Below are 13,767 nucleotides of genomic sequence, written 5' to 3'. Positions count from 1 at the left end.
AGTCAGAGTGATGACACTTGCTCAGCATATGCTCAATAGAGCTCGCCTTCTGCCTCAATACAATTAGCAAGAGCATTTCTCCTCGTGTCACATGAAGTTCATTTTTGCTGGTCCAACATTTTTCTTCTGCTGTCTGAATTTTGTATGCCTTTGAAATGAAAATTAAATCTGATTTATCCCCAGGCTATTTGTTAAACGTTTAACATGAATGACAGATACTAACACTGTCGCTGGTTTCTTCCTTATTCATCATAGCTGTGAAGTTAGGGGAACAATAGCTATGTGACACCAGTTGTGAAATAAAATTCCATCACTTAAATATACTATTTATTTCTAATGAACATATAATCAATTTCTAATGATATTTGTATATATTGTGTTTTTGTGCTTTCGCACCGGAGGAACCTTATCATAATTCCTAGAACTATTGGCGGAAGTACTCTTTTTTTCTTTTTTTTGGTGTGTTCGCACTGCAGGAACTCGGAACGATTTTAGTTCTAGGAACTCCTTTTGGAGGAAGTCATTTAGCTCCTATTTCAGAGTAGGGTCTAAACCAGCACTGTTCACCAATTGGCCAACGCATGCAAAACACCAGCACCCACTAAAGCTGTGTAAACACACAGATATTATAGCCTATATATTTACTCCACAAACTAACTCTACGAACATGGAAAACAGTGATAGATGGGCCTCAGTGATGGATTAGCCTCTTAACCCTTGCGCTAAGGAGAAAAGTCAGCGCAATTTTGAGGGGACCAAGAAAAACATGATTAGGCCTATGTATTTCTGCTCAGGTAGCAACACTGGACATCAACCACATGGCTTAACTTAATACCTTTTAATATACTATCTCCTTTCAATGTATAACAGTTCTATCTAATAACGTATTATTGGACTATTATTATTATCAAGACTGTTAGACAGATCGTAAACTAATGAATGCGGAGAATGCGAGCACTGTTTGTTTGCTTAGGCTCTGGCTGGCGTTCTAAGCGTCATCGAAATAAAGGTCCACCGCGCAGTCAAAATAAAAGTCACAACAACAAGCGCGACTTGAGTCACTACAGAGCGAATGCGACCAGGAAAATGTTCCTTGGGAAACCACCCTGGTGGCTAAGTTCCTAGAACTACACTGTGCGAAAGCCCCTTATACTGTATGTATGAATTAAATAACATTAGAAATAGTATATATATAGTATAGTAGCCTATATAGTGTATGTGTATATGTATATATGTATACGTATATATATATATATATATATATATATATGTATATGTTATTTTGTTATTTATGCTAAAAAGTATAATTATTTACACTACCATTCCAGAGTTTGAGGTCGTTAAGATTTCAAGGTTTTGAAAGAAGTCTCTATTGATCAACAAGGCTGCATTTATTTGCTCAAAAATATAGTACAAACAATAATATTGTGCAATAATATCAAGATAAAAAAAAAAAAAGAAACAAAGCACAGTTTAATTAGTAGTCTATTAAAAATAGTAGTCAATTTAAAGCAGAAACATTATATGTTTGAGGTGTGCACAAATTCATTATGATATTTCTTATTGTAAAAATTTTAACAGTCCGTTTAATCATGTTTCTCACAGCAGAAGATGACTGGCAGTTTGGAAATAGTTGTGAGGGAAAATGTGTCAAATATTTCATTGCCTCTGGTCTCTCCTGTAATCGTCTCATTCTGTTTTCTGCTTCGCCAGGAGATGCACTTTCACCCTAAAGCCTTGAAAGACGTGCGGGGACAGGTTGGAGCTCCCATGCCCGGTAAAGTGGTGGAAGTAAAGGTGAAGCCAGGCCAGAAGGTGGAGAAAGGTCAGCCTCTCTGCGTACTCAGCGCCATGAAGATGGAAACCGTCGTCAACTCGCCAATCTCAGGCATAATATCCAAGGTGCATGTCAATGCCGACAGCAGCCTGGAAGGGGATGACCTCATTCTGGAAATAACCGAATAAAATGTAAAAGCTACACCGAGGTTAAAGGTTGCTTTTCTAGAATTCATTTTTTGACTGATCTTGTAATTTGGTGGATTGGTGGTATTGTGATTGCTGATGATTCTAACGTGGTGTAAAACTCTCCTGAGCTTTCAGTCAGAATAATTTTTCAAAATAGAGGCATAAAGATGAAGCATTTATAGCCTGTAACCAGAAACCACAGATGCCTTTTATGATTCACTTTTTGGTATTCAGTTATCGCTCTGTTAATACACTGAGGACACTGAATTTACTTACAGCCTTGAGGAAAGGAGGACACATGACACCGACATTACAGACAGATCATTCCAGTTTTATTATTAGTTTTAAAGTCAATTAATAACATATTAAAATGAACACGATTCATTATAAATCCAGATGACAATAACATGACTGAATTTGTGTGTGTGTGTGTGTGTGTGTGTTTGTGTGTGTGTGTGTGTGTGTGTGTGTGTGTGTGTGTGTGTGTGTGTGTGTGTGTGTGTGCGTGCGTGCGTGCGTGCGTGCGTGCGTGCGTGCGTGCGTGCGTGCGTGCGTGCGTGCGTGCGTGCGTGCGTGTGTGCAAACACTGCAAGTTGTAAGTTTGAAGAGGAACAGCAGTTTCATATTAATGTCATGTTAGTGGAGCGTAAAATCAATTTTAAAATGTCTGAAATATTAATACCAGCAACTATTCTAGTAGATGCACATTAAGCACAGTGTCGTCATGATAACATCATGCTGCAGATCTTGCCAAAAGCAATAAAGTTTGATTAATCATGAACACATAAGATATTCAGATGTATATATAATAATCAACAATAATTGAAGATTCAAAACCAGCCATTATTTTGGACCAGCTCATTATGAGGAATGTGAGTGTAGCTAATGTACTGTGGTAAATGTGTTGTTATAATGCTTTTGAAAGTTACTGCACAACAAATTATCTTTCTCCTCATTTCTTTCTCCTTTTTAATCACTCTATCACCTTTGCACCACGGGAGCTCTCAGGTTTGCGCTTCCACTGTAAGTGAACAGCAAGTCATTACATAAGCAATAATGAAGTAAACAAATGCAAAACATATATCTGTGTGGCAGCAAAGAGAAGCTTCATTTTACAAATACTCCTACAAAATGTTTTGTAAATGTAATTGTGTAATATGTTTACATAAATCCCACTTAAAAGCTCAAACAATGTTTTTCTCAGTCAGCAAAATGCGTTCCCTATTTGAATGCTGTAGAAAAAGAGACCGTAATTATGGGTAACCGTTGATGCACCTTTAATAATGGAAAAGTCTTCAGTCTATTATATATCAGAATGATATACTGCACAAGACAGTTCATACTTGATCTTGAAATAAGCCTTGATTATAGTTTCATATAGAAATCTCACTGTGACATTTCAAGGTGGATACATACTGAAAATGGGATTCACAAAAGAAAATCTGGATTTTTTTTTTTACAGCAATAGGGTCCCAATACAAAGGTTCAAAATGATTGAAAAGTTGATGTAGTCTGAAGAGATCAAAGGACGAAGGTGATTGTTTATTGAGCTTTTGGATGCATTCAGTTTTTCTGATTGAATCTGGCTTGCTTATCAACGGCATACAGCAGAGAGATTCCACAATTTCACAATGGCTTTTCAATAAATCATATGACAAGGTTCTCACACATGTTGAGCTTAAATTATTAGCTTTCGTGTGATAGAGAGGAAGTGTGTGAATGAGCCTGTGCAAAAAGTGTTCATGTATGTTCTCTAAAAGATACATACAACCGAAAAATTAACTAATGTTCATTGAACCTGCTCAATTTAACACGAAAACTGCATTGTGTTTGGGGGGTGGGGGCAGTTTCTGCCATGTTCTGATGTTTACAAAAGAAATGCTGTAAGAATAGGAACCTGTAAGATTCTTTTTTTTTTAGAATCAACATCTTGTGAGTTTGATGTATAATGTTTCTATTGAACTAACAGGACTACAATCATTACTTATACAAAGCAAACTTCATAATTATATTCTATCATCATTACAAGTATTGCCTTTTCTTTTTGTTCTTTTGAGATAATTACGGTTACATTTGTAATTTATAGTAAACTCAAATTCTGTACGTGGGCGGAGAACTGAGGACATTAGCAATGCAGTCCTTAAGCTGAAGAATTAAAGCTCCATACATATTGTTCTAATCATTTAATTTGTTGTAAAATGAAATGTTTTGTCTTTGTATGTCTGTTAACTATGTGTGTTGATGCAGTTCAGTTGAAATCGTACATTGTATTTACATGATTATAAGAATGTTTATTTTGTCATTTTGCTTCCTTTTCCTCCATTTTAAACGTTGTCTATGGTTGTTGTTTTGTAGTAATCATATTAGAGATATGTTCAACGAAGATTGAAAATAAATCAATAAATTAAATAATTTCAACAAGATAAAATATCTCACATCTTTACTCACAAATGCACTGAATGAAATGAACTGCTCTTCTAATAAATTGTGATGTGTTAAAGGTGCAGTGTGTGATTTTTAGCGGCATCTAGTGGTGAGGTTTGCGAATTGCACTTACGGCCTATCCCTCCCTTTTCAAACTCGAAGGAGAAGCTACGGTGGCCAACATAACCAGCACATTTCTCCCCACATAGCAAACCCACAACACGGTGAGGGAGAAGATTAGTAAAATATAGAGATATTGAGAGATATTTCGAGATATTGGTGGTGGTTGAGGAGATTCCCCACTTCTATGTAAAGCGCTTTGAGTGTCGAGAAAAGCGCTATATAAATGTAATGAATTATTATTATTATTATTAAAAGTTTTGCTGGCTAATATGAGCTGTTATGCTGTAGGCTAACGTTAGTGTTTTACGGTCAATAGTACTAATTAGCTGATTGTCTCACGAACGTAACCAGCACATTTATCCCCACATAGCAAGGGAGAAGAAGTTACATGAAACAATATAACTACATATTTTACACCACTGACGAGGGAAAAGTCACTTCTCACGGTGTCTATGGCTAGCTTCTAGGAGGTAATGCTAACATTATGAACAGTTTTCATTTGCATTGTTAAAGTTGGAATACCTTATATCCAGCAGAAAAAAGGCAACTTCGGCGTTGCTTTGAAAGCCTTTTTCCCTCATAAGACCCTTCCATCGGTGAAAAGCCACACCGATGTTGACCCTTCATTTCTCCCTTATTTTTCTATTCAATATCTGTGGCATTAATTTTCACGGAATTCTGCGGCGTCTTTTTCTGCTGCTTTTCATTCAAGTTAGTGACGAAACGCGCTCTGTAGCGCTGTTTGTTCGCTGTCGGCTACGGTAGAAACATGACGTCACAATATGTCGATCTTGACGAAAAATTTTATTCATTCATTACTATAGGAGAGGAAGAATTTTCTAAATGTATGTTAGACTCTATACCGACTAAGCTACTGAAAGAGATGCTTTCAGAGGTAATCTTTGTCATTAGGATACGTACCAAAAACGTTTAAGTTGGCTATGATTAAACCGCTTGTTAAAAAAAAAAAAACTTGACCCTACAGAATTAGACAATTACAGCCTGATCTTGAATCTACCTTTTCTGTCAAAGATACTAGAAACGGCAGTATCTTCACAACTATGTTCCTATTTAGAAAGAAATTATATCTGCAAGGATTTTCAATCAGGATTTAGACTTTACCATAGTACTGAGACAGCTCTCATTAGAGTCACAAATTATTTGCTCTTATCATCCGATCGTGGTTGTTTCTCTCTATTAGTGTTACTGGATCTTAGTGCTGCATTTGACACTATCAACCACAGCATCCTTTTAAATAGACTCGGAAATGACAGTATGTTGCATTAGTGGAATTGCACTAGCATGGTTTAAATCATACTTATCTGACCGTTATCAGTTTGTAGCAGTAAATGAAGAGATGTCTTATCGATCAAAAGTTCAGTATGGTGTACCACAAGGCTCAGTACTAGACCGTTGCTGTTCACTCTGTACATGCTACCATTGGGAGATATCATTAGGAAGCATGACATTTGTTTTTACTGTTATGCTGATGATACTCAGCTCTATATTTCTTCACGCGCTGATGAAACTTATCAATTCACAAAATTAACGGAATGCATAGCAGATATAAAAAACTGGATGACTAGCAATTTCCTACTACTAATTCTGTTATAATTATTGGACAAAAGTGAAAAAACTAAAAACTGTCTAACACTTGATGTCTGCTCTTGTCGTCGGTTAGGAACCTGGGTGTGCTCTTTGATACCAATCTTTCATTTGAAAGTCACGTGTCTAGTATCTGTAAAACCGCAAAAAATTTAATTATGTCATATGCTCTCAATGAAAAATGAGAGCATATGAGATAATAACAATTAACTCTCAATAACAATTATTTCACGCGTTCATGACATCAAGGCTAGATTATTATAATGCTTAACTGGGTGGTTGCCCTGCACGCTTAATAAACAAACTGCAGCTAGTTCAAAACGCAGCAGCTCGAGTTCTTACCAGAACTAGGAAGTATGACCATATTAGCCCCGGTTCTGTCAACACTGCATTGGCTCCCTATTAAACAACGTTTAATTAAACAATTACATTTTAAAAAGTTGCTGATTACTTACAAAGCACTAAATGGTTTTGCTCCCCAGTACTTGAGCGAGCTCTTAACGCATTATAGTCCTTTACGTCTATTGCGATCTCAAAATTCCGGCCAGTTGAAAATTCCTAGAATATCAAAATCAACTGCTGGCGGTAGATCCTTTTCCTATTTAGCACCAAAACTTTGGAACAATCTTCCTAACATTGTCCGGGAAGCAGACACACTCTGTCAGTTCAAATCATGCCTAAAAGCACATATCTTTGACCTATAGTAGCATACACATAACACAATATAGACTTCTATAATTCAATGTTAGGCTGCATAGATTAGTTCAGCCAAGACTGTGAACACTTACGATAAATTCTGATGTACTTGGTACATCATAAGAAGGATGGCATCTACGCTAATATTAGTCTCTCTTTTTATCCCGAGGTTTATCCAGGCCGTATCCAGATCTGATCTGATCTGATCTGACGACGACAACGCAGTCCTGAAGTGTCAACTAGTCTCTCCCCTGTGAACGCCTCCCTCCCTTTACCTCCATACAGATAAAACGTTGTCGGGAAAATTCCAGTTCGCATGCCTAATAAAAAATTCAGAATTATAAATTATTAAGGCCTAACAAGTAGTTTATTGAGGGTTGATTTGTGAAGGACTACACGCCTGCGCACATATATATTCAAACGCGCATACCAAACGCGTGATACGCATGTCTGCGTTTTCGCGGGTTTGCGTTTCTGAGGTCTGCGCAGAGAAAACGGATAATCGTTTGCATCTTCGGACCTATTTCAGGGAGTGCGTTCTCGAGACATCGCACTTTTTGCGAGCTTGACTAACGCTTGATTTTCACATGCTCTCAAGCCACACATCAATTTTCTCACGCAGAGAAAAAATAAAACAACTGGAGATCGAACAATATCACGTAACGTTACATTTACCCCAGGAAAGCCATTTAATGACCATAGCACGTTAGTTGGCTAGAAAAATTAGCTAAAGAGGGGATTTTGCTAAATATGTGCATATTTATTATATATTTATTCATATAATTAAAATATTATAATGTTGTTATTATAATAAAAAATTCATTATATTTAATTTGAGTTATCTTTAACCTTTAAAAATCTCTGACGTATGTCTCTGTATGTTTACAGCATTAGGTGAGATGTTTTTTTTTCTTGAGAAAAATGTACATGTATCTTCTGTACCTAATATTTATCCAAATTAATCAATATTGAATCAAGATCGGAATCAAATCACAAGATTTGAATTTTGACATTTATGTCAAGCAACAATAAAAAAAGTAGCCTGTACCATGTAAACATTGTAACATGTTGTCACTAAACTTAATACAATTCTGTTTAGTTACTAAATGTTTTGACAATCACAATACACGTATTGTAATGTAAGATTTCGTTTTTACATCTGATACAGCTGATGTAGGTGATGTCTGCACGAGCAAGATGCATGGAGTTATGGAAAGACAGGTTGATAGGCAGGTAGGACATCCTGTTGGACAAACTTTTTTTTTTGGTCCAGAGACTTCCACAGAAGTTATTATGTATAATTTTATTTCAATATTTAGACCACTTCTATTATTGATTTTTTTTCAGGGCGTGAAGAGATTTACAACCAGTAGGCTATAGCAAAAACGTGTTTATGAAAAACAGTGCCTATAATCCAAGGAAAAAATGAAGGTGAAGATACACAGTATTTTCTCAGTATGAAACATCTGCAGGGTAAATATAGTACTTGATATCTAATAAATACTTAACTGTGAAATGTATAATCACTGATTCATCACTGATTGCATAATGATTAGCCACAACCTGTCATCCGCTTTCCCTTAAAATTTTTATTCATCTCAAAGGCAGATGCTTTGTTGTTAACGGACCATTCAGGGGTACGTGACCTGGAGGCTGCCATGTTTGTTTCGGGTTCATTTGTCATGTGACAGATCACTCGTCAAATGCAGCAGACGGGGGGAAAACAAGTCAATTTCATGCTTTTAAGAGCCCTCCAAATTGAATCTGCTGCTAAAACATTTACTATAACAATACCTTCTTTGTTTTGTTTCTTGAAAAAAATATATATTTTTGTCAGAATACACATTCTGATTTTTTTTTTAAATGGCTGTCAACTGTTTCAAAACCGAAACAAGAAAAATGAAATGTTAAACAAAAACAAACGTTTTCCTTAAAGCTACACTGTGTATTTTTTTAAGTTTATTGTTGCGCCTCCATCCTGAAAATTCATTAGCCAAAGAAGGACATACATGGAAATTCAAGCTTCACCCTTCACATTTTTACACTCAGTGGCACCGTGACGAACGCAAGGGGGAGATTACTCGCGACTGCCAGCAGATTTTAAATAATACGGCCACCGTAGGAGTTAAAGCGCCATTGGAATGGGAGAGGCTTGAAAGTAATATTCAGTTGGTAGTCATATAGCCTACAATTTCACCGCTAGATGGGAGTAATTCCTACACAGTCTAGCTTTAATAATACACTCTAAGAAAAGTCCATAAAATCAGCACAATGTACTGTGTAAATAGTCAAGTCAAGGCACCTTCATTTATTTAGCGCTTTTAACAATACAGACTGCCTCAAAGAAGCTCCACGGTGACAACGGGAAATCACAGCAACAGAGACTGTTTTGGCTTTACAGCAGCTCTAGAATTGTAAGGCTCCAGCTTGTAATGACTCTCCCTGCCTCTAGTTGACGCTGAGCTGCAATGATGCTCCCAGCCACTAGGTGGCCCCAGCTCCTATAAAATTCATTCTTGCCACTCATTAGTATTTGATTTCTCCCACCTGTGGGGTTCAGTAGCTTGCTTGTGTTGGCATATTTAAGCATGCCTTTTTCTTTCAGTTGTGTTCAGTCTTGAGCCTACTATGCTTGTATTTTCCTTGCCAAGAAAGCTAAGTCTGTTGTATTTTTGGATTTGCCTTTTGCTCACCTTTTGTTTCTTTGATTTTTTTTTTCTCTGGGAACTCGGCTTCGTTTTTGTTGTACTTTTAATCTTGGACTCTTCAGTAAAGACACCTTTTGTTCATTCATCTAAGTCTGCAAGTTATTCTTCTGCCCTTGGGTCCATCTGCTGTTTGTCATCCACAATACAAGACTGAACCATGGAAGTGGACTCAGCAGAAGATGCCACACCTACCTCCAATGTTGATTGTATTCTAGCTGCACTGTCTGGCCAAGTTTCCACCATTTCACAGACATGAGTAGATCTTATCTGAGATCCTACAAAGCTTAAGTGAGCAGACTGCATCTCAAGCCTCTCCAGTTGTAACCACACAATCTGTGCCAGCTGACAGACACACACCTCCATTGACTGGCCTTCTACCTGAGCCGAGACTGCCAGCACCAGAGAGGTATGACGAAAATCCTAGAAGGTTTGTCGAGGCTTTATTACTCAGTGTACTCTGGCATTCGGATTACAACCTAACAGCTTTCCCACAGAGAGCAACCAAGTGGCATATATCATCACTCTCCTCACCGGAAAGGCGCTGGACTGGGCTACAGCTTTGTAGGAACAACATTCCCTGCTTACTGACAGTTGTGACCTGTTTGTTGCGGAAATGAGGAGGGTCTTCCATCACTCTACCGAAGAGGTTGACCACAGGCTGCTTCAGATATCTCAAGGGACAAGGAGTGTGGCAGAGTTTGCAATAGAGTTCCTCACATTAGCCTAAGAGAGCGGTTGGGATCAAGCCCTGAGAGCAACGGTTCACCGTGCCCTGTCCCCTGAACTGAAAAACTAACTGGCCTTTCGAGACCCGGCTCCTGACCTTGAATCCCTTATTGACATTGGCGTCAAGGTGGACAACGACGCATGAGGGAGAAATGCTGCTTGTACTGTGGAAAGCCAGACCACTTCAGGTCTAACTGTCCCGAGTTTATGGGAAAAGACAACTCCCGTCCAAGAAGAGGGGGGCTGGGACGATAGTAATCACCTTTCCCCAACCAGCAGCTTCTAGGGTTTCACTCGACGTTTCACTGCATTGGGGTAACCAGCATCACAAGCTTATGGCCTTCCTTGATTCAGGGGCTGCTGGAAATTTTATGGACTTTACTTTGGCCAGACACCTGAGAGTTTAGTCCATCTCTCTCTTCAAGAACCCCTGACCATAACCGCATTGGATGGGAGACCCCTGGGATCTGGTCAGGTAAGCCAGTGCCCTACACCCCTTCATCTCCAAATTGGTTGTCAAAATGAGAAGAAACAGTTTTTCTTGATCCATTCACCAGAGTTCCCTTTAATTATTGGCTTCCCATGGTTATCCCTTCACAATCCACAAATAGATTGGACTGCTAGGGTAGTAACTGCTTGGGGCACTAATTGTGGGATTTCAGGTCTCTCTCTCTGTTATTTTTCCGAGTTGCTGAAGACACCTACTGATTCACGACCAACCACCTCCAAGCTGCCGCCCATTGCTCCCAAGCCACCAGCTTAAATCCCGCTCCGACGTTACATTTATTTGTACTGAAGTCTAATAGGCTTACGTTTTGTAGCCTAGTCATTAAAGAAAACGATTTAGTTTAATATTTGTTTAAATCATTTTTTTTTTTCATCTATGTTGGTTACTGTATATGAAAAGTGAAAAGCATGAGTAAGATCATAAGATGCGCAATCGGGAGACAAATGGAGTGGGCAGAAATTATTTTGACCACTCCATTAAGTTTGTTTTTTGTAGAAAGCCTTTCTTTAAAGTGAGTTTCGTTTTGTATTAATTGTATCTTAATTTTAATCAATGTTTCATCAACCAATTGCCTGGATTTAATAAACAAGTAAATATAACAGGCAATATAATCTGGACTTCTCAGGAGCTCCATGCCGGTGTGCGCGAACTGGAGCTCATCTCATAAATGAACCCAAACTCAGCGTATAAGCTTTGCCTCGAATACCTGAGAGATATATAGAAAGCTTGAAATGTGTACTTTTAAACAAAACTTCAAAACAAAAGAAAACAGACTCTCTGCTTATGTAATCCATATGAAATTGTTCATCATGAAATGGCCACTATTCTCTCTGGCGCATTTACTACTGCGAAGATCGCGAGTCAGCGTCAACTTCATCTTTGCAGCCGATACTGACAGAAAACGCTTGTTTATTAATAAACAATAAAATGTCTCCTTGCTATTGTAATGGTCACCAGCTGGAGTGCCTTTGAGAGCCACCAGAGGGCACTCCACACCAGACTTTCATGTTCACTCACAGATTATCTCCCATCATTCTCTGCCTGGACTCATCAGCACTCGTTATCACATTCACCTGTATTTCATCTTCTTGTTTAGTTCACCCCATATAAGCCTAGTTCACCCCATCACTCACTGCAAAGTTCTGTATGTTGTTACACTGCACTCCTGAGCGTTTCTTTGGTTCCCTGTATTTCGGTTTCTTGGATTCTCTGCCTGCCTCTGGATTACCCGTTTGCCTTATCCCCAGCCTTGTGTGTTTGTTTGTTTGGACTGCTTACCTGTGTTTCGACCATCGCCTGTTTCTTGGATTACGTGTCTGGATTAACCCTAATAAAGCTGCAATTGGATCTCACCTTCTAGTCTCGGAGCAGTTTCGTAACAGAAAACTTTGCCAACAGAGATCCAGCAGCTGAGTAAGACCCAGACCCATCGATGAATCCAGCAGCACAAATTATACATGGAGCAGTTTCGTAACAGCTATATTTGACATATTCATAATCATTACTTTTGCCGGTTCTTTGTGACATTTTTCATGAACGCGTCACCACCGCTCAATAGTTAATATTGTTATTTGGTGTTCACTTTATACAGGTTTTTTAAATGTTATTTTAATAAAAATATATTTTTTTCCATCTCAAAATCTCTCTTTTTCTATTTTTTTTTTCTAGTTTATCAATAGGTAGAGTTCATAGTAGAACTTTATGTAGGCCTATACACATTTAGGAACATATATTGGGTTCTGCCCAAACTCAAGCAACATAAAAGTAACGAGTAACGTAAAAAGTTACTTTACAAAAGGGGTAACTAAGTAAAGTAACGGATTACTTTTTTTTTAAGAAGTAACGAGTAACGAGCAAACACTACTTTTTAAAAGTAACTTCCCCAACACTGCCCATAGGGCGTATGACTGTGCAATAGATCTGCTTTCGGGAACCTGCCCTCCTCGAGGGAGACTCTCTGCCCCAGAAAGAACTGCCATGGAGGAATATATCAATGATGCTCTAAACAGAGGATTCAGTAGTCCATCTACGTTGCCGGCAGGGGCTGGCTTCTTTTTCTTGGGGAAGAAGGATGGCGGTCTTCGGCCTTGCAGTGATTACCGGGGTCTTAATTGCATCACAGTAAAGAACCGCTACCCACTGCCACTAATGACCACAGCCTTCAAACTCTTACAAGGGGCGACCATTTTCACAAAGTTAGACCTTCGAAATGCCTACCACCTTGTTAGGATACGAGAAGGAGATGAGAAGTGGAAGATGGCTTTTAACACTCCAAATGGCCACTATGAGTATCAGATCATGCCCTTTGGGCTAGTTAATGCTCCAGCCATTTTTCAGGCACTTATTAATGATGTGGTACGTGATATGCTAAACAAGTTTGTATTTGTTTATCTTGATGACATTCTCATCTTCTCTCGTTGTTATCAAGAGCATGTCCAACATGTCCGACTCGTCCTATCTCAACTACTGAGGAATGGACTATTTGTCAAACTAGAGAAGAGTGAATTTCATGTCCCCACTGTCTCTTTTCAATGATCAGATGGATCCTGGCAAGATTCAGGCGGTTCTGAACTGGCCCCAACCAGGCTCCGTCAAAGAGGTCCGATATTTTCTGGGATTTGCCATTTTTTATAGAAGGTTCATTAGGAACTTCAGTGCTATTGCAGAACCCCTGACCTCTCTTACCAAGAAGACATCAAGCCCATTTAAGTGGACCGAAAGTGCTGATCAGTCATTCGACCGACTCAAGCAGCTCTTCTCTTCCGCATCAATTTTGACTTTTCCAGATCCCGAGTTGCCCTTTGTAGTGGAGGTGGATGCTTCGGACGTCGGAGTAGGAGCAGTCTTGAGAGCAAAGAATGACCACAAACTTCATCCTTGTGCATTCTTCTCACGTCGACTTTCCCCAGCGGAGAGGAATTACAACATTGGTAACCGGAAGCTGTTGGCGGGAAGTTGGCACTTGAAGAGTGGAGACAGTGGCTGGAGGGTGCCAAACACACATTCCTTATC

At 38.8% G+C, this 13,767-nt stretch overlaps 1 protein-coding gene across 3 annotated transcripts in view; it reads left to right on the top strand.

Moving 5' to 3' along the window:
- The window catches only part of pcxb (pyruvate carboxylase b), a 237,790-nt gene extending 233,345 nt beyond the window's left edge, over positions 1-4,445 (top strand). For all 3 annotated transcript variants that reach the window (XM_079588533.1, XM_079588534.1, XM_079588535.1), the window contains exon 21: positions 1,714-4,445. In XM_079588533.1, the coding sequence (XP_079444659.1) occupies positions 1,714-1,965 (252 nt within the window). In that variant the 3' untranslated portion in view covers positions 1,966-4,445. The remainder of the gene's footprint in view (positions 1-1,713) is intronic.
- Positions 4,446-13,767: the final 9,322 nt, after the last annotated feature.

This window comes from Phoxinus phoxinus (assembly GCF_949152265.1).
Source record: "Phoxinus phoxinus genome assembly, chromosome: 2".
Lineage (NCBI taxonomy): Eukaryota > Metazoa > Chordata > Actinopteri > Cypriniformes > Leuciscidae > Phoxinus > Phoxinus phoxinus.
This window is presented reverse-complemented; position numbering and strand designations above follow the sequence as displayed.